Source organism: Schistocerca nitens, chromosome 6 (genome assembly GCF_023898315.1).
Source record: "Schistocerca nitens isolate TAMUIC-IGC-003100 chromosome 6, iqSchNite1.1, whole genome shotgun sequence".
NCBI classification, from domain to species: domain Eukaryota; kingdom Metazoa; phylum Arthropoda; class Insecta; order Orthoptera; family Acrididae; genus Schistocerca; species Schistocerca nitens.
In genome coordinates this window covers 149746109-149768034 of record NC_064619.1, presented here as the reverse complement: position 1 = coordinate 149768034, position 21926 = coordinate 149746109, and the positions used below count along the sequence as shown (strand labels likewise).

The 21926-nt window shown below is 42.2% G+C and overlaps 1 protein-coding gene across 3 annotated transcripts in view; it reads right to left on the bottom strand.

The window, feature by feature from the left end:
- The window catches only part of LOC126262878 (E3 ubiquitin-protein ligase mib1), a 662829-nt gene that overhangs the window by 606996 nt on the left and 33907 nt on the right, over positions 1-21926 (bottom strand). For all 3 annotated transcript variants that reach the window (XM_049959750.1, XM_049959748.1, XM_049959749.1), the window contains exon 7: positions 1888-2062. In XM_049959750.1, the coding sequence (XP_049815707.1) occupies positions 1888-2062 (175 nt within the window). The remainder of the gene's footprint in view (positions 1-1887; positions 2063-21926) is intronic.

Below are 21926 nucleotides of genomic sequence, written 5' to 3'. Positions count from 1 at the left end.
TGTTAGTAAGTGTAAACCCCAACAGTTTCAGTTTTCAAATAATCGATCTCAGCAGCAACTGTAAGATACCCTTGTGGAGAGATGAAGTTTTTTCCAAACCCTGTTTAAACTACATCCGCAGGTATATTCCACAATCTTAAAGCATCCATTCTCTCTTGTAGTTAATAAATTGACTGCCACTGTCAATTAACAGCCTTACCTCTTGGTTACTTGTTGGACATTTTTAGATTAACAATTGTTAGTACTCCCCGTAACAGTATTTGCATTCCTTATCATGTTTTAATTATTATTCTCCTTCATGCACTCAGATGAGACATGGACAAACTCACTGCAACAGAGGCATCTCTGTCACAGCAAAACAATTATGGTTTGGATCTGAAACTACAGTTTTAGTGTTTCTGTTACTTGAGTCTCTAGTATCTATGATACTGAGTTTCTAAAATTTTCACTGCTGTAACCTGTGCTATTTATTTTTGCCAATGACTTCATAACTCTTCAATATTGCCTCATTTTGTACTTCCAGCACTATAAAATAGACTTTTTATGCCACAGTTGTCTTCTATCTCATTAATCATAGACTGGAATAAAAAGTTGCTGTCAATGTCAGCACGGCTGGCAATCTCTTTCCTTATGTGAAACTATTCTTGAAGAGACTTTTCCTGTTTCTTCTTTTGTTGAGACAGCAGCTTGTTGATCTTTGCAGTACTTGTCTTCATGTCAAGTTCCTTTCTCAAAGTGAAAAGCTTATCCAAACCTCCAAAACATTAAAAAAACAGGAGTATGCAATTGGTTCCAAGTCTAATAACAATTTTTTTAACTGGACATCCATCACTGCCACTAAATGACTAGAATACATTCAACATTACAGAGTGACAAAAAATATACATTGATCCCATGAATGTGGTGTAACTGTGTTTGCCTTTTATTGCCTGTCATTGAATCAGATTCTCTTTGTCTTCTTGTACACTGAACTCTATCTTCTGTTGCTACCCGTCTGGATTTCATCCGCATTATCACCACCATCATCACCACATTCTGTGTCGTGTTTAATCTTTAATGCAAGTTGGTCAGTGTCGGATAAATAATAACAAATTACAGTAGTTATTTCCCCATTCTATACACAGCATATTACAGACTGCTCCTCATTCCTCTTCTAAAAAGGACAGTTCAACAAATGACTTCTTAGCTTCAATTTTGTCAATTGCTGGTTGAAAAGCAATGCCAAAATATTCTCTCAAGATTTCAGTTTTTTTTTTTTTCCTATTATTGGGGACTGTTTTGAAAATTGACTTATGGAAAGAGTTAAAGGATTTAACCAATGCACAGATAATATTTTCATTTTCTTTTTTGACTTTGTCTCAGTATTAATAACCAGTTAAATTTGTCATTGCAAGTACCATCTTGGCATACAGCATTATAAATTGATATGGACAAAAAAATTTTGGTTCATTTGATATTTCTCCTTGTGTCATAAAATTTAAAATTCCTCCTTACACCATTCTACAGCTAGTCTACACAATCACGCATTGCCACATCATCATAAATACATTACTGGTTAAGAAAAATTTGGCATAAATATTAAAGACAGACAGAGAAAACTGTGTCATCACTGGTACAGCTGATTATAGCAGAGCCCCCACAATTTCTATGAAAAAGTTTCTGATTCTCTCATAAACTGTTCATTATCACAACAACTGCAAATTCTAATGATGAACACAACAAAACAAAAAACAAAATGTACAGCACAGTGCAACTGTTTTCCATGAAGACACGAAAAGTACTCTGCAATATCTTCCTTAGCTTGCTGTGTCACTTGCCTCGTCAGTAGGAAAACCTTCAAATCCCCCCTCCAAATCCCACATACAGTATACAATAACAGATACTCACCGGAGCCATTGCCTCTGCCCATTCTCCATGGCCACGTTGCAATATCTTGATTCTTTCAAGGTCACTACAAATCTGAACAAGATCACCTACAGTGAACTGTTGATGGGTTTCATTTGTTCCTAAACTTGGAACTGATGTAGACACTTTAGTAAGAACTGCTGGATTAAATGTCCATCTGGAATAAAAAACAGCACTACATAAGTATTACAACAAAAACATTAGTTATCAGAAATTAGGACACATTAGGTGGAACTGAATGCAACAAAGAATTTCACTTTTCTTAAGGTAAGGTGTTATAACATTATAAGAGGAGTTGATTGATTGGTATCTCATCTCTCTCAATAGCGAGTCATATCAACATCCATGCTGAAATACACACACACACACACACACACACACACACACACACACACACACACACAAACCTTCGGCTAATACAATGAGTAAAATCTACAATGAACTAACTTCTTTGCAACACATTTGAATTTAAATGTCACAAGGAGTTCTGAAAATACGCAGATCAGTTTCTGTACTAACTTCCCATTATCACCAGAAATTATGTCCTGTTTCCCATTTAAGACAATATACTACTTGCCATTAAAATTGCAATGACATGAGGGCAGCATACAGCACACACAAAATTGCCAAAAAGTGGTTTGCAATAGGTTCCCAGGTTTCCTATCATTGCAATTTGACTTCATTATTCTGGTAGTTAGTGTTCCATCACTCTATCCACCAAAACTTTGTATTTTTGACCCATGTTGAAGCTTCAGTGGCATACCAACCAGATCCTGTCAGCTTCCCCTACTGACCTGGTTCTTTAATCCAAATATTAAGACACACTTAAACCTACTTTCACTTTCCTCCCCTGGTGTGATCGCATCACGATTCTCAGCTGCTGTCTCCGAAGATACAGTCTGGTTGTATATCTTGCCTATTTGCTCTGGGCCATAAAGGCACACAGGCAAAAAAAGGGACCACAACCCCACGGCAAGCCCACTTATGCCTGGCGAGATCACTGTTTCTTTCACCGCATCAAAATATTTCAGTCTTCCCACTGGTAACTTTTGACACACAAGTTCTTACGTACAGAACAATAACTTCTCATTCTCAACAATATCACCGTGGGAAACTGGCAGAATACCAATGCTTGAATAACAATCTTGACTCCACAGAAGAATTCAAGCCTGACTTATATGCTAAGAATCAAAACTACTCATAGATTCTACTGGATTTTACATGACTATTAATCCTGGGAAAAAAAAGAGGAAGAAGAAAAGAGAGAGAAAAAAAAACCACTAGCAACAAGTCACATTCGAAACATAATGGTCCCACTGAAAGGGTATGGTTATAGTTATGTTGTTGTTGTGGTCTTCAGTCCTGAGACTGGTTTGATGCAGCTCTCCATGCTACTCTATGCTGTGCAAGCTTCTTCATCTCCCAGTACCTACTGCAACCTACATCCTTCTGAATCTGCTAGTGTATTGATCTCTTGGTCTCCCTCTACGATTTTTACCCTCCACGCTGCCCTCCAATGCTAAATTTGTGATCCCTTGATGCCTCAAAACATGTCCTACCAACCGATCCCTTCTTCTAGTCAAGTTGTGCCACAAACTTCTCTTCTCCCCAATCCTATTCAATACCTCCTCATTAGTTACGTGATCTACCCACCTTATCTTCAGCATTCTTCTGTAGCACCACATTTCGAAAGCTTCAAACTGGTTATCGTCCATGTTTCACTTCCATACATGGCTACACTCCATACAAATACTTTCAGAAACGACTTCCTGACACTTAAATTTATACTCAATGTTAACAAATTTCTCTTCTTCAGAAATGATTTCCTTGCCATTGCCAGTCTGCATTTTATATCCTCTCTACTTCGACCATCATCAGTTATTTTACTCCCTAAATAGCAAAACTCCTTTACTACTTTAAGTGTCTCATTTCCTAATCTAATCCCCTCAGCATCACCCGATTTAATTTGACTACATTCCATTATCCTCGTTTTGCTTTTGTTGATGTTCATCTTATATCCTCCTTTCAAGACACTGTCCATTCCGTTCAACTGCTCTTCCAAGTCCTTTGCTGTCTCTGACAGAATTACAATGTCATCGGCGAACCGCAAAGTTTGTATTTCTTCTCCATGGATTTTAATCCCTACTCCATATTTTTCTTTTGTTTTCTTTACTGCTTTCTCAATATATAGATTGAGTAACATCAGGCACAGGCCACAACACTGTCTCACTCCCTTCCCAACCACTGCTTCCCTTTCATGACCCTTGACTCTTATAACTGCCATCTGGTTTCTGTACAAATTGTAAATAGCCTTTCGCTCCCTGTATTTTACCCCTGCCACCTTCAGAATTTGAAAGAGAGTATTCCAGTTAACGTTGTCAAAAGCTTTCTCTAAGTCTACAAATGCTAGAAACGTAGGTTTGCCTTTTCTTAATCTTTCTTCTAAGATAAGTCGTAAGGTTAGTATTGCCTCACGTGTTCCAACATTTCTACGGAATCCAAACTGATCTTCCCTGAGGTCCGCTTCTACCAGTTTTTCCATTCGTCTGTAAAGAATTCGCGTTAGTATTTTGCAGCTGTGACTTATTAAACTGATAGTTCGGTAATTTTCACATCTGTCAACACCTGCTTTCTTTGGGATTGGAATTATTATATTCTTCTTGAAGTCTGGGGGTATTTCGCCTGTCTCATACATCTTGCTCACCAGATGGTAGAGTTTTGTCATGACTGGCTCTCCCAAGGCTGTCAGTAGTTCTAATGGAATGTTGCCTACTCCCGGGGCCTTGTTTCGACTCAGGTCTTTCAGTGCTCTGTCAAACTCTTCACGCAGTATCTTATCTCCCATTTCATCTTCATTTACATCCTCTTCCATTTCCATAATATTGTCCTCAAGTACATCGCCCTTGTATAAACCCTCTATATACTCCTTCCACCTTTCTGCCTTCCCTTTGCTTAGAACTGGGTTGCCATCTGAGCTCTTGATATTCATACAAGTGGTTCTCTTCTCTCCAAAGGTCTCTTTAATTTTCCTGTAGGCAGTATCTATCTTACCCCTAGTGAGACAAGCCTCTGCATCCTTACATTTGTCCTCTAGCCATCCCTGCTTAGCCATTTTGCACTTCCTGTCGATCTCATTTTTGAGACATTTGTATTCCTTTTTGCCTGCTTCATTTACTGCATTTTTATATTTTCTCCTTTCATCAATTAAATTCAAAATTTCTTCTGTTACCCAAGGATTTCTATTAGCCCTCGTCTTTTTACCTACTTGATCCTCTGCTGCCTTCACTACTTCATCCCTCAGAGCTACCCATTCTTCTTCTACTGTATTTCTTTCCCCCATTCCTGTCAATTGTTCCCTTATGCTCTCCCTGAAACTCTCTACAACCTCTGGTTCTTTCAGTTTATCCAGGTCCCATCTCCTTAAATTCCCGCCTTTTTGCAGTTTCTTCAGTTTCAATCTGCAGTTCATAACCAATAGATTGTGGTCAGAATCCACATCTGCCCCTGGAAATGTCTTACAATTTAAAACCTGGTTCCTAAATCTCTGTCTTACCATTATGTAATCTATCTGATACCTTTTAGTATCTCCAGGATTCTTCCAGGTATACAACCTTCTTTCATGATTCTTGAACCAAGTGTTAGCTATGATTAAGTTATGCTTTGTGCAAAATTCTACAAGGCGGCTTCCTCTTTCATTTCTTCCCCCCAATCCATATTCACCTACTATGTTTCCTTCTCTCCCTTTTCCTACTGACGAATTCCAGTCACCCATGACTATTAGATTTTCGTCTCCCTTCACTACCTGAATAATTTCTTTTATCTCGTCATACATTTCATCAATTTCTTCATCATCTGCAGAGCTAGTTGGCATATAAACTTGTACTACTGTAGTAGGCATGGGCTTTGTGTCATCTTGGCCACAATAATGTGTTCACTATGCTGTTTGTAGTAGCTAACCCGCACTCCTATTTTTTTATTCATTATTAAACCTACTCCTGCATTACCTCTGTTTGATTTTGTATTTATAAATCTGTAATCACCTGACCAAACGTCTTGTTCCTCCTGCCACCGAACTTCACTAATTCCCACTATATCTAACTTTAACCTATCCATTTCCCTTTTTAAATTTTCTAACCTACCTGCCCGATTACGGGATCTGACATTCCACGCTCCAATCCGTAGAATGTCAGTTTTCTTTCTCCTGATAACGACGTCCTCTTGAGTAGTCCCCGCCCGGAGATCCGAATGGGGGACTATTTTACCTCCGGAATATTTTACCCAAGAGGACGCCATCATCATTTAATCATACAGTAAAGCTGCATGTCCTCGGGAAAAATTACGGCTGTAGTTTCCCCTTGCTTTCAGCCGTTCGCAGTGCCAGCACAGCAAGGCCGTTTTGGTTAATGTTACAAGGCCAGATCAGTCAAGCATCCAGACTGTTGCCCCTGCAACTACTGAAAAGGCTGCTGCCCCTCTTCAGGAACCACATGTTTGTCTGGCCTCTCAACAGATACCCCTCCGTTGTGGTTGCACCTACGGTACGGCCATCTGTATCGCTGAGGCACGCAAGCCTCCCCACCAACGGCAAGGTCCATGGTTCATGGGGGTTATAGTTATAGGTAATGTTAATGACCACTTACTCTCCATAGGTTTGAGTATGAAGCTCTCACTGCGACAATCTTGGGCTGTTTCCTACCTGCTTCTATCTTGTTCCCCTAGGACAGTCTCACAAGAAAGCATTCAGCTTTGATGAAATAAAAGTCAGCAGTTTATGAAACCAATTCTGTATGCTGCATTCCCCATTAAGAAAACAGTTCTGAACCAATGAGTTACATTGTTACTGACTGCTACTAGTTGATGTTTAAATATCTGAAGTTACCACGACTCCTCTCACACCTCAGAAATATATTGCAATAAATTGCTGACAGCTTTATGGAAAGGCCACTACCCTGTACAGCCTGTATGCTGTAAGGAGATTTCTCTCATGTTCCTGATAGGAGTCCCCACATCTGACAGCTGAAGTTCCACCGATACTGGTGGCTGATGATTGCATGATGGACTGCACTGCTGGTGGCCAAAATAAAAGGTGGCCACTGTATGAAGGCTCTGTTATGACCTAGGTCGCGCATCTCACAATGGACAGCTAGCACTGTCAACAGTCCACCTTGTGGCGAAACAAATGCTGTATCATTTGAGAGGCAAGCGCGTGAGCCAGGACTTACCCTAGTTCACTGCTACTGATGCCACGTCACCATAACATGTCTGTGCATAGCATACACGTATTGCACTGTAATCTAGGGATGAAAATAAAAATTAAAGAAGCTTTTCCAAAATTTGTCAACATATGCTTAAGTTTATTAATGTTCAAATTGTCAAATCTCATAGTAATCAGATGAATATCTTTTCCTAAATACATCGCTTTGAGAAAAAAATAAGTGGCGTTAAATAATAAAGCTAGAAAGCCAAAAACTGGTCAGAATGTGCAAATGTATGACAAAGTTAACTGTTATTTATCGTATTGCATACATCACAATCTTTATACTTTTGCACATATGTTAATTAAAGACTGACATCAAGACATTTAATATAATCTATTGCCTCTTCTGTTGCAGTGAGGAAATCGTTGAAGGTTCCCTTGTAGGCTCCAACCAAGCTTTCCTCCATTACGTGTCGGACTGTTTGTTTTTCAGGGCCGCAGTTGCAATTTGGTGTTGGTATCATTCCCCATTTGTAGAGGGCTTCAGGACATCGTCCGTGGCCAGTACGTATGAGTTGTCCACACTTTGTGTGATTAGTTGAAGCCAGGCAGTTTCTCAACCAGAATGAAACTTTGGCATTTTGGTGGGCAGTGTTGTTTCCACAGATTGTCGACATCAGAGTTGGAGTTTGTCATCTCTCTGGCAGAGAGTAATGCTGGTCTTCTTGATTTAAGTCTTCTGCGCTCCAAGTCAGCTATGTCACTGTGTATGAGCAGCTGTGGGTTATTAGTTATCTTGCTGAACTCACTGCGAAGAGCCTTTTTTTGTCACATATCTGGGGGGCGGTATGTGACGCAGGGTTGACAGCCATACAGTGGGCATAGATTTTATTGTGCCACTGATAGTGTGCATGGTGTCATTTATTATCACATCAATCCTGCTTGTATGCAGGCTGTTAATCCACACAGGAGTGCAGTATTCTGCCACCAAGTAGACAAGCCCAACTGCTGATGTGCCGAGTGTGCTTGCTGTGGAGTCCCAGGTAGTGCCGCACAGTTTATAGATGATGATGTATCTTGTCCTCATTTTATCTGCAGTCTTTGTCGGATGCTCCTTGTAAGAGAGCATCCTGTCCAATATGACTCCTACGTATTTGGGGTAGTTGTTATGGCTAAGGTGTTTCCCTTCAAAGATGACATTAAGCTCTCTTCTTGCTGAGGTGCAAAGGTGGAAGCATGATATTTCGGTCTTAGTCAGATATGGCTGCAGTCTCCATTTGCAAAAATAACCACTCAGCAGCTTCAAATCGGAGCACAAGGTGTCTTCAGTAGCCTCGAATGATTCATGTTGCGTGGCTATAGCCCACTCGTCTGCCTAGCCAAACTTCCTAGATTGTGTGTTTGAGATGTCAAAAGTATAAAGATTGGAGAACAATGGAGAAAGGACTGAGCCTGTTGTTGAGAATTTTGGTAGAGCTCATTTGTTCTTCAGTAATCATTAGAAAAGCTCTCCCGGCAACCATGATATCGACAAGTCTGATGATATTGCTGCATGGAATTATTTGTATTAGTCTGTATACCAGACCTTGTCTCCAGACAGGCTGCATTCAGGTCTATGAATGCAACTGATGTTTTTTGATTTCTCTGGTGACCTGCCTCTATATGTGCTGTCAGGAAAAGTACTCGATCAGTGCAGGTTCTATTAGGTCGAAATCCTGATTGTTAATCTGGAATTGATTCTAGTATTTTTGGGCTCAGTCTGTTATATAGGAGTCTCTCGAGCAGCTTGTATACGACACTTAGCAATGCGATTGGCCTATAACTCTTTGGCTGATCACTTGGTTTTCCTGGTTTAAGCAGTGCAATGATCTTTGAGTTCTTCATTTTCTGTGGTATGTTCCCTGTTGGCATTATATTTGAGTAAAGCTCTGCAAGCCATTTTTTGGAATATTCCCCACAGTGAAGAAGGAATCCTGGACGTATTCCATCCAATCCATGTGCCTTCCGCACCTTGACACTCTTCACGGTGTATTGTTCTTGTATGTTTCTTTTCCTTTGGCACTCTAGATGTTGCCTGTATGTGAGCTGAAATCCTATTTGCAGAAATATCTGATGAGTTATGATGTAGTTTGTTAGCTCCACCTAGATTTCAGAGGAGAGACCAGGCCTGTCTACCAGATGTCTTGAAATCAAGCGACTCAACGGTTTCAATCCACTTCTCTCGCCGTGTGTTGTCTAGGCTGTGCAGCAGGTCGTCTGCAATCACAGGGTCTCCAGTCTCAAGGAATCTCTGATACTTATTTTCGCACTCTTTGTCCCATCCTGAAACATATTGTTTATGGAACCCCCTTGGAACAGCAGCTTTTGCTGCATTTTTAACTGTACCTATGAGTCTGTCACAATTACTCACTGTTGGGTGAATCCATCCCAAGCACTTATCCAATTTTTCCACGTAGATATCCCACTTTGCTTTTCTGAAATTCCACCTTGGCCTTTGTATGGTTGTTATTGGTGGGATATTGATTCCAATTTCAATCAAGACTGGGCGGTGTTGGCTATGAGGGAAGTCTGTTAATACACGTCTAGTAGTTCTTAGTGGTGTATGGTAATTGCCAGTCGTCACAAAGCATAAATCTGGATTATATTCCTTTCTCCAAGCTGCTGACCTAAATGTTTCCTTGGTCCTTTGGGTCGGAAACTAAGAACAGGTGGTTACTCTCTGCCCAGATAGTAAGAGCCTCACCATTTCCATCAGCTGTTCTGTATTTCCACAGAGGGTGGTGGCTATTAAAATTCCCCACGTGTATTGCTGGGTGTAGCAGGTATGGCAGGACATCTTGAGGCCAGGGAATGGTTGGTGGTTTGTACACATTGCTCACTGATGGATCTCCTATCTTGTCAACAACTTCATGTTGTCACCATGCACTGTTGCCCAGCACAAGCAGACATCTCCAATTGATGATCGCACATGCGTAGCCACACCATATGATATCTGTGATATACAATGTACAATTAGCCAGGAGATCAGAACTGTTATGAGTTTCAAATAGATCAGAACAAAAGTTTTGTCAAAATCCAAATTTTTACGAAAAAGAAGTGGTGCTAAATAATAACACTAAAAAGCCAAAAATTCGTATGAAGCCTCAGTTCGATATAAAAACTTGAAATATGTGACCCCTTTAAGCTATCTCTCATAGTTTTTGAGTAATTTACTGAAAACTTAACTTGGAGCAAAAAGTCCTTATTTGTAATAGATTAAGTATCATTTATATTAATGACAGAAAGTTTTGATTATAGCACCTGGTGAAACCCATTGAATAACAGAGCTATAACAAGTCTCCAGAACTTGCTGCAAATACCAAACAATACAAGGTCTCTTAAAGATATAGCTCCGAGGTCATTTTCTACTGTTGGTTCTGCTCTAAAAATTCTACACAGCAAATTTTATATGTAGGCGAACTAAATCTTTTTCTGTGATTATAGCCAACTTAATTACGTTCATACAAAAACTACAAAGATTCTAAATTAATACACAACAGTGTTATAAAATATTGTGTGTCCGAGAACGTGTCCATTTAGAGGCTACTACCAGGGCATAGAGCAGATGACGGCAGGTGCTACCTTGGCCATGCACTGTGCCTGTATACAAATACAGCCTTAGAGGCAACAGTGTCACTTCATTTCGCATCCAGCTACCATAAAGTCCACTATGCCTCGGGTGACGTCACAGCTATGCTGTTACTAGACACATGTTTTAGGCACAAATAGGAAGTGAACTCGCGAGGATTGTACACCATCCTGAATTGCTTAGATTTTGCAGAAGGAACTGTTTGTGTGCCGCCCGTAATGATACAAAAACCGTGTGGTAAGTGGTGAGATTATTTTCCACTTTTGTAGCAAGCAATTAACTTATTGTTAGAGTATTGGAAGTCAGAGTGAAAGACCAGTTATTGGGAACTTAACCGTGGAGGTCCCCTCCGAGTTCAGAGCTCATAATGTTGTTTATGATAGAGACATCAGATTTATTATTAGTATTATCATCAGGAATATTACTATGTTGTACATGTGGAAAGTTTATCAAATATATCTCTCAGTTAGACCTTAAAACTTTCATTTATAATCATAGTTCCTGATCCCACTGAGCAAACAAAGAGCAGAAACATTTCTTTCAGGGTACAAACAAAAAAAAAAAAAAAAAGAATGTAGACTTGCAGACTGGAAACTATGGTCAGTATTTTCTCCATCACTTTCTGGCTGATCACAAATATAGTTTTCGGGCTCTTATAAAAGACGGCACCACCACTCCACAACCTGCATCTCCTCAACAATTCTATCACTATCAATGACAGAAGCATCACTTCCTTGAAGCCTTCTCCCACCAAGGGACACTTCCATTGGTTAGTGTTTTTGACCTTCTGTTTCTTTAATATATTTAAAATTTGCCTGGTTCAGAAAAAAGTTTACTGGTTGGTTGGTTGATTGGGTGGAGAGGACCAAACAGCAAGGTCATCGGTCTCATGATTTAGGACAGTAGAAGTCAAGGAAGGAACAACACAAACAGCAAGGGGAAGTGATAATGGGCAAACAAAGAGGGAAAAGGGACATCAGGGCAGCGAGAAGGGAAAAGAACAGGAGGACGGTTGGCAGAAACATGAAGAGTAGGGGTGCCCCACAAATGCTACATGGTGGGGCACTTGTACTGCCACTGTCCCGACACCCACACCATACCATTATCACGATACAATGAGGACAACACCAGGGTAAGAAGACACAAGAAAAATGGAAATAGCACTGCACAACAGACCAGAAAAAATGTAGGTAAAAAGTGCGGGGAAGGTCTGGCTGATGTGGATGCCATGTCAAGGCCTCATAACCAATGCCTAAGCTAACTGAGTGACTCATATTCCAGAGAAAAATTCAGGGACTTAAACCTGAGAGGAAAAACCATTTTCATGAAGAAAACTAAGAACACATGTAACCATGCGAGGGTCTCGTCCACTAACACCCGAGACTAGGAATATGGGAGGGCATATTTAGTGCAAAAGGCCATATGGTGGGGGGCAATACAGCAAAATATGGATCACTGTGATGAGAGCCCCACAACTACAAAGGATGGGGGAGGAGGTGCAGCTCACTACAGAGTAGAAAACCATGGGTCACCCTAGTATCACCAATACGAAGAGAACAGAGAATACCGCCAGGAGAGGCAGAGGGCAGAATGCCACAGGGTGAGAGCCTCCTTGATTGCACAAAGTTTATTAGACAGGGGGAGGGGGTGGGGAAGGGGAGTGAGGGGTGTAGCCTCCCAAGAGCTGGCCCACAATTGAGCAGAAAGGGATTTGATGTAAAGCAAGAAATCCATACCCAGAGATGTCACAGAGAACGGCGAGTAGGTGGCGGCTCCCCCAGCCAGACAATCAGCAAATTCATAAACCGGGATACCTATGTGGCCAGAAACACAAAGGAAATTAACTGAACAAGCAGCGTCACCAAATCAGTGAGAAGGTTGTGGATTGTAGAGACCAAGGGGTGGCGGGAAAAACTCCAAGCAATAGCGTGAAGGCCAGTCATTGAGTCCATGCATAACAAAACTCAGGTGAGTTTAACGAAGCAGAGGCCCCAACAGATGGCCATCAATTCCACAGTAAACACCCCTCATGTGGCAGGCAAGAGATGGTGTTCCATGCCAACAGAGTAAGTGACGGCATATGATCAGCAGATTTAGGGCCATGGTGTAAAAAAACAACAGCATCCTGAAACTCCAGTAAGAGCATTTAAAACAATCAAACAATCAACGGAATACCATCCCGGGGGGAGGGGGGGGGGGTGTCAAGAGAGAAGGTGGGAAAAGGGACCAGGAGGGGAGATGGAAGTCACACTGGAGAGAAGTGTGGCAGAGCCCAACTGGTAAACCCACTTGAGGGTGGGCAGCGGACAGGTGATGCAATGGCCCAAAGCCATGAAAAGAACAGAATAGGTGGGTGACCAGGAGAAAAGTGGATAGTGATGGGATAGGAAACTAGGAACTGGGACTGCCAAATAAAAAGGGGAGGGATTCCATTATTACTGACTGAACTAGTGCGAAAGGCACCAATGGCTAAATGGAAACTAAAATGGTGAACCGGGAAAGGTTGAACAATCTGCGCTCCAAGAGGTGCAGGCAAGGAAGTAAAGGACTTTGTGTTTACGAACAGCCAACCTCCAGATAATGGATATGGGCCAACCAAGTAAGCTTGTTGTCAGGAAGAAGACCCAAGAAATGGATCTGAGAGACCAGAGTCAGATGTTGGGCATCAAGGTAGAGCTCTGGATCAGGATAGATTGCAGTATAGTGACAGAAATGCACTGCCCTTGACTTAAGGGGAGGGAACCAAAAACTGTTTGACTGTGTCCACATGGAAGCACACTGGATGGCACCTTGGAGCTGTTGTTCAGCAGAGGCCAGCGAATGGGAGCTAGCCCAAATACAGGAATCATTCACTATTACAGAAAAGAGGTGATCCAACAGTCCACAGAGGCCACAAGTACATTAACAGCATTGAGAAAAAGGAGGACACTTTACACAGAGGCCTGTGGAATGCCATTCTCCTGGTCCACCAACAGCTCAAAACAGTGACAACCCAGACTCTGAATGACCTGTGGGACATCGAGGGTAAAAAGGATGTGATGGTGCCAAGCTGTGTCATAGGCTTTACAAAGATTGAAGAAAGATACAACAAGATGGCAATGCTGAAAAAAAGGCCTGTTGAACTGTGGTTTCTAATCGAAGCCGACGATCGATCAGAAACCGGCCGTCTTGAAAGCCACACAGGTAAGGAGATAAAAGGTCCCAAGATTCAAGGACCCAACTGAGCCGAAGAGTCACCATCCATTCTATTAACTTGCATGGAACACTGGTCACGCTGACTGGCCAGTAACTATCAAGGGACAACAGATCCTTGTCAGGCTTACGAACAGGAACCACAATAATGTCTCTCCACTGAGAGGGAAAAATGTCTTTGAGCCAAATATGGTTAAACACCTGGATGAGATATTGTCATCATGGAGGTTGAGGTGTTGAAGCAATTGGTTATGGATGGAATAATGGGAAGATAGAATAACGGGAAGAAAAGAGGGCCAGAAGAAGCTCCCAATCACTAAAAGGTTCACTGTAGGATTGTGCCTGTCAAGAGGTAAAGGTAATTCTGAAGCTTCAGCCTGCTGTTTCCAGAGGTGGAAGGCGGCTGTATAGGAGGTTGATGCTAATTGTGTCACAAAATGGGTTGCAAATGTTTTACGAGAACTGATAGGTCTGGACAATGGCCACCTGGAAGGGCAAGGCCTAGAATGGAAGACTGCCGCTGACAACGTTAAAGGGTGTGGAGTGTAGTCCACACCCATGACAAAGGGACAGAAGAACCTAGAGAGGAAACAAAGTGTTCCCAACACACCCACTTGTTGTATCTCATTGACATGCAGATGTTTAAAGGTAATAAGACCGGCAAAGGATAAAAGCTGCTTAAGATGTAGCAAGGCACAATGATGATCATGGATAGAGGTGGCAATGGCTGTGCTCCACCACGGAACTGTCAGATGGTGAACAGGGCCTGTCAAACAGGAAACAGCAAGCCTCACAGCACAGAGTATCCTATTGACAGACCACAGACAACTTAAAAGCTACACTCTGACAAATAAGTTACAAACAAGACATGGAACGTATACAGAGGCCAATCACAGCACGCTGAAAAGCCCAGCGGGGTAACATGGTCATTGGAAGGCATGAAGGGAATGAGAGAATCAACAGGAAGTGGTCACTATCACAGAGGTCATCATGAGGTGACCAGTGTAAGAAAGAAGGAGAGGGGAAGAGAGCAAAATATCAATGGCAGAGAAAGTGCCATATGCGGCATTAAAATGAATAGGGAAGTCATCATTAAGAAGGCACAGGTTGTGGTCCACAAGAAATTGATCAACAAGGAGTCCCCGACTACACATAAAAGCACTGACCCACAAAGGGTGATGGGCATTAAAATCCACAAGGAGGAGGGAAGAGAGGGAGGAGACGCTAAAGGAGGGCAATTAGGGCAGCAGATGTAGGTGTTCTGTCAGGCAAACTGTGACTGCTGATTCCAAGAGGACCCAGATGTGGTGCAAAATTAGATCCACGTACTAATAATATCAACACAGACCAATGCAAAACCATCACCGGAAGACTTCAAAGGGTCGATCTGGTTCTGACAAAGCATGGAACCCATGAAGCACCAGTGAGTGAGTGTTAGTAAAATAAGATTCCTGGGGAACAACACAAGCTGCCAAGCAAAAGGCAATAAGGGATTGCAACTCAGGGAGATGAAGGTAATATCCATTACAGTTCCATTGAATAAGCACAGAGTGGATATCCAAATGGAAAGTGAACGGACTAGAGCCTCTAGATCAACATCCAAAAATAAGAGGTCAGACTCAGGTTGTGAGGGGAGAGATGCATCTCTGTGGGCACCTTGTCCTGAGACTTAAGTTTCTTCTTTTTCTCTTCCATACATTGAGGAGAGCAGGGTACGGAGGGAGAGCAGGTTTTTACAAGATCCGAAAAAGAAAGAGGGCAGGCAATCTTGGGGCTAGGTAGCAGGGGGGAAGAGTGACACCTGGAGGGCAGGACATGAGAACTGCAGGGGTGGGGAAGAGGAGAGGGGGATGGAACTGGAGTAAGGAAGAGGGAAGGTGGGGAGAGGACATAACAGAGGCAAAAATAGAAGTCATTGACACAGTCATATTTCTGATGAGCCTCAGTGTAAGATAAACGATCAAGGGACTTACACTCCTGTATCTTCCTTTCTTTCTTATAAGCTGAGCATGGGGAGTGACACTCATGACAATTAACATATACAAGTGGTGAAACACAGGGGCTCCCATCATGGAGTGGGTGTCTGCATTCACCACATAGATGGTCCGCTGTACATCAAGATGACATTTGTCCAAAATACAAGCACTGAAAGCCCCTCATAGATAGCGGTACGAATAGTTTCACGTCGGACCGATAACACACAAGCTTGACCTTCTGCAAGAGGGTACAAACCTCAAAAGCCAGAATAAAGATGCAAGTATCAGTGTGATTGTCCTTACAACCCATCTGCACATGTCGAACAAAACGAAAGCCCCATCATTCCAAACTGGCCTGGAGTTCCTCATCAGTTTGAAGGATGAGTTCCCTATGAAAAATGACTCCCTGAACCATATTCAAAGACTGGTGAGGACACCAGGCAGTCGCCAACATGAGCACAAGCACAAAGGGCTGCAGATTGGGCAACAGAAGAGGTTTTGACGAACAGTGAAACCAACCGCATCTTACCAAGAGACTCCACTTTACCATACTTTTCTTCAACATTTTCCACAAAAAATAATGGTTTTGTGGCAGTGAATGTCCTTGTCCATCCTAGTGCAGACCAGGTAGCGGAGAAATGTTTCATTCCAAGTCAGAGAGCCTGGCCCTCTACCCATGGTGTAGCCAGGGAAGGGAAGGCTGCACAGTCAAAAGAAGCAGCTTTCAGTGATCCGTGACCAACTGAAGAGATGGCCATAGAAGAATGGCCAGTTTTTTGGAACTTTATATGTTTCATACACAAAGCACCTGCCCTGATACCGCCCACTCTGATCAGGGGCTCTCCCCATGGGAACCACCCAGCCACCACAAGGGCCATCTGGCATGGCAGCCATTGGTGGGAGTTCTGATGCTCCAGAGCGACATGCAACTGTTCCTAGGCATACAGGGGGAGGCAACAACTCAGCTATCAGAAGTGTGATCCCTGTGTTGCCAGGGAGCTCAGCCAGTTGGGTACATAACAGCCCCACCACACAGACAGGCTACACATCCTGGTGATCTAGCAGGGTAGAGAGGGGCTACAGTGGGAAAGGAAGAGGGGAAGGGAGAAGGGGAGATTTCTTCCCCAAATGGCTCACACAACAAGAGACATGGAGGTCAAACCCCAAAGGAAGGAAAAGTAGCCTGCGAAGGAAAAATGGGCTAAAGTAGCTTAGGGACCCATGTGTGCCACACATGAACTCATGAGTCCCCTGGGGAGAATATAGTCTATATTCTTATTTATAATTTTAGATTGGTATCTACCCCCCCCCCCCCCCAATGAACAATGGACCTTGCCATTGGTGGGGAGGCTTGCATGCCTCAACGATACAGAAACCGTACCGTAGGTGCAACCACAACGGAGGGGTATCTGTTGAGAGGCCAGGCAAACGTGTGGTTCCTGAAGAGGGGCAGCAGCCTTTTCATTAGTTGCAGGGGAAACAGTGTGGATGATTGACTGATCTGGCCTTGTAACACTAACCAAATGGCCTTGCTGTGCTGGTACTGTGAATGGCTGAAAGCAAAGGGAAACTACAGCTGTAATTTTTTCTGAGGGCATGCAGCTTTGCTCAATGGTTAAATGATGATGGCGTACTCTTGGGTAAAATATTCCGGAGGTAAAATAGTCCCCCATTCGGATCTCCGGGCAGGGACTACTCAAGAAGACGTTGTTATCAGGAGAAAGAAAACTGGCATTCTATGGATCGGAGCATGGAATGTCACATCAGCCAAGTAGCCTAGAAAATTTAAAAAGGGAAATGGATAGGTTAAAGCTAGATATAGTGGGAATTAGTGAAGTTCGGTGGCAGGAGGAACAAGACTTTTGGTCAGGTGAATACAGGGATATAAATACAAAATCAAATAGGGGTAATGCAGGAGAAAGTTTAATAATGAATAAAAAAAATAGGAGTGCGGGTAAGCTACTACCAACAGCATAGTGAACACATTATTGTGGTCAAGATAGACACGAAGCCCACGCCTACTACAGTAGTACAAGTTTATATGCCAACTAGCTCTGCAGATGAAGAAATTGATGAAATGTTTGACGGGATAAAAGAAATTATTCAGATAGTGAAGGGAGATGAAAATTTAATAGTCGTGGGTGACTGGAATTCAATAGCATGAAAAGGAAGAGAAGGAAACATAGTAGGTGAATGTTGATTGGGGGTAAGAAATCAAAGAGGAAGTCACCTGGTAGAATTTTGCACAGAGCATAACTTAATCATAGCTAACACTTGGTTCAAGAATCATGAAAGAAGGTTGTATACATAGGAGAAGCCTGGAGATACTAGAAGGTATCAGATAGATTATATAATGGTAAGACAGAGATTGAGGAGGGTTGGGTTGTTTGGGGAAGGAGACCAGACAGCAAGGTCATCGGTCTCATCGGATTAGGGAAGGACAGGGAAGGAAGTCGGCCATGCCCTTTCAAAGGAACCATTCTGGCATTTGCCTGGAGTGATTTACGGAAATCACAGAAAACCTAAATCAGGATGGCCGGACGCAGGATTGAACTGTCATCCTCCTGAATGCGAGTCCAGTGTAGAGATTTAGGAACCAGGTTTTAAATTGTAAAACATTTCCAGGGGGAAATGTGGACTCTGACCACAATCTATTGGTTATGAACTGTAGATTAAAACTGAAGAAACTGCAAAAAGGTGGGAATTTAAGAAGATGGGACCTGGATAAACTGACTAAACCAGAGGTTGTACAGAGTTTCAGGGAGAGCATAAGGGAACGATTGATAAGAATCGGGGAAAGAAATACAGTAGATGAAGAATGGGTAGCTTTGAGAGATGAAATAGTGAAGGCAGCAGAGGATCAAGTAGGCAAAAAGACAAGGGCTAGTAGAAACCCTTGGGTAACTGAAGAAATATTGAATTTAATTGATGAAAGGAGAAAATATAAAAATGCAGTAAGTGAAGCAGGCAAAAGGAATACAAATGTCTCAAAAATGAGATCGACAGGAAGTGCAAAGCGGCTAAGCAGGACAAATGTAAGGATGTAGAGGTATATCTCACTAGGGTAAGATAGATACCGCCTACAGGAAAATCAAAGAGACGTTTGGAGAAAAGAGAACCACTTGTATGAATATCAAAAGCTCATATGGAAAACCAGTTCTAAGCAAAGGAAGGAAACCAGAAAGGTGGAAGGAGTATATAGAGGGTCTATAAACGGGCGATGTACTTGAGGACAATATTGTGGAAATGGAAGAGGATGTAAATGAAGATGAAATTGGAGATATGATACTGCGTGAAGAGTTTCACAGAGCACTGATAGACCTAAGTCAAAACAAGGCCCCGGGAATAGACAACATTCCATTAGAACTACTGACAGCCTTGGGAGAACCAGTCCTGACAAAACTCTACCATCTGGTGAGCAAGATGTATGAGACAGGCGAAATACCCTCAGACTTCAAGAAGAATATAATTCCAATCCCAAAGAACATTAAGGAATTACAACTGTAAACCTAGTTGCCTGGATAATGTATGTGGAAAGAGTAAGCAAGATTTGTATGTGTATTGATCTTCAACAATTTGATGGAATACAGTGAAATAATGGTTTTTCTAAGTGATAAATTTGTCAGATCGGTAATGAGAGTTAAGTTAGTCTTAGCATAAGGATCTGTTACTGTGGAGTGTATTCTGTAGAATAAATTTTGCATTACATAAGCAGAGCAGGTGTTCATTTATTAGATAATGAAACAATAATGGAATAATAAAACAATGAATAATGTTAGGGTCTTTAAAGTTAGTGAGCCTGTCTCCGCAGTAGGGTTATTTTTTGAGAATGCACTCAGCTAGCTAACAAGGCAAGAAATGTAAGTAAAATAATGGAGCTGACAGACATGATTAATGAAAAAGATAAATGTATACAGACAAATGTGGTTTAACTATCTTGATGATATGTATTTTTTTGAACTAGGCAACATTGGGTACAGTTTGTATTGTGCAATTCATGACACTGCAGCTGGAAATGAAAGCTTAATGGAAAATCAATATTTTGGTGCCGTACAAGTCATACAATGCTGCATTATCAGATCTGTAGGTTATCTGAAAACTTCTATTTGTGTTCTGAGGAATTATGAGCTTAAAGTGGTACGACTGGGATGAAGAAAAGTAATTTTGCTGATTAAATGATAACTGTGGTAATAGAGTGATGTTAATATTCTGACAGGTCAACAATTTGGTAACATTTAGTGATTTTTGTGAGGATTTAATTTTCTGGTTGAATGAGAGTAGTACTCAGAATTGAGTGGAGAAATATGGCAACGATTTGGTTCAAAATGGTTCAAATGGCTCTGAGCACTATGGGACTCAACTGCTGTGGTCATAAGTCCCCTAGAACTTAGAACTACTTAAACCTAACTAACCTAAGGACAGCACACAGCACCCAGCCATCACGAGGCAGAGAAAATCCCTGACCCCGCCGGGAATCGAACCCGGGAACCCGGGCGTGGGAAGCGAGAACGCTACCGCACGATCACGAGATGCGGGCAATGATTTGGTACAACTTCCATCCCCTTGATTTTGATCTGACTGGTAATTAAGTTATGTGATGGTGACTCTACTCTTTGTTCATTATGTAATGTTTAGTAAATCTATGCTACTGCACATCTTGAGCTTTTGCTATTTTGAAAAAGGGGAAAGAGACCCAAATCTTTCAAGTTTAACCAGTTTCAGACAGAGCCATGACTTAGGGCAATGTTTTGTAGTGTAATGTGCACTTGATTTAAAATTTTTACTAGGCCACACCTTTCGTACTACAGGCAATTTTAGTGCTAACTACTGTAATGTTACGAGAACTATGTAATGTATTTATTTACAATGTAATGACTACCATTTACCATTAGTGTTAAACATTTTGTTTTCTTTGACTTAAGCCAGAAGAAAAATTAAGTGTACTAAAGTACTGCATTTTTTCTAATTTTTTTTTTAATGTACTGTGGCGGAGGAGAACTACCTCCAAGGGAACTGATAGCAGTGCGTATCCTCACTTGGGCCTGTTAAAGCTGTTTAAAAAGTGTGAAAGCGCATGTGAAAAAATACTAAACATTGAGCAAGTGAAATTTTCTGCCTGAAAATGAAATGTAATGTGCAGTGTAATTTAGTTTTTTTGCAACCCATAAGGATTTCTTTTGTTTAGCAAGACAGGACTTGCCCAAAGTGATATGTATCTTTGAATATAATCCTTGTTTAACCCAAGAAGGACATTCACTTATGACACTGCTCTGATTGCATGTCCCGATGGTTTGCAGCACTGCCACCAGAACCAAATTCGCGCATGTCATTTGCACCGTGATTATGTTGCCTTTCTTTCTCATTGGACCACATGGCCTTCACATCTGCCCATTGGTGCCACCAGGGCACCCGAGGAGGAGCAGATGGGCGATGCGCACTGGCACTCTCCCCTGCCGTCTCGGCTTGCTGCCCCAATGGACTTCGACTCATTGCCATCGTCGCCATCGCTGTCATTGCCCCAGGACATACCCCCAGGACTGGACGTGTGCCCAGGCAGCAGTTTTCTGGAGGATGCTCCTGTTGCCTCACAAGCTAGATGGCAGGATAAGTCAGGAGTATGCCGTTCTCCACTGTCATGGCTCCTGGCTTTTCTCTGTGTACAGTTTCCTGCCTCATATGTTCCTCCCCCCCCCCCCTCCCCGCTGTTGTTTGCATCCTCTTTACATGCCAATAGTGTGACAGTTTGGGGGGAGGGGGGGGGATGGATGAGGGGGAGGAAGTTGCTGGCGTGAGCTGTCACTAGCACACCAGTCGGTAAAGATGAAACACAAAGATCGATTAGTAGGTGCTGTGCTGGATCAAGCGTGCCAACACGAGAGGGGCCAGAGGCACACTCACAAGCAACACACTGCCAACATGTATTTAGGCCACTGCCACTGACTGGAGGGCCACACTCACTCACTCACTCAATCATCCAGTTTGGCGTCTATCAGTTTACTCACAGAGCAGGCGTAGTTCGTCAGAGGCT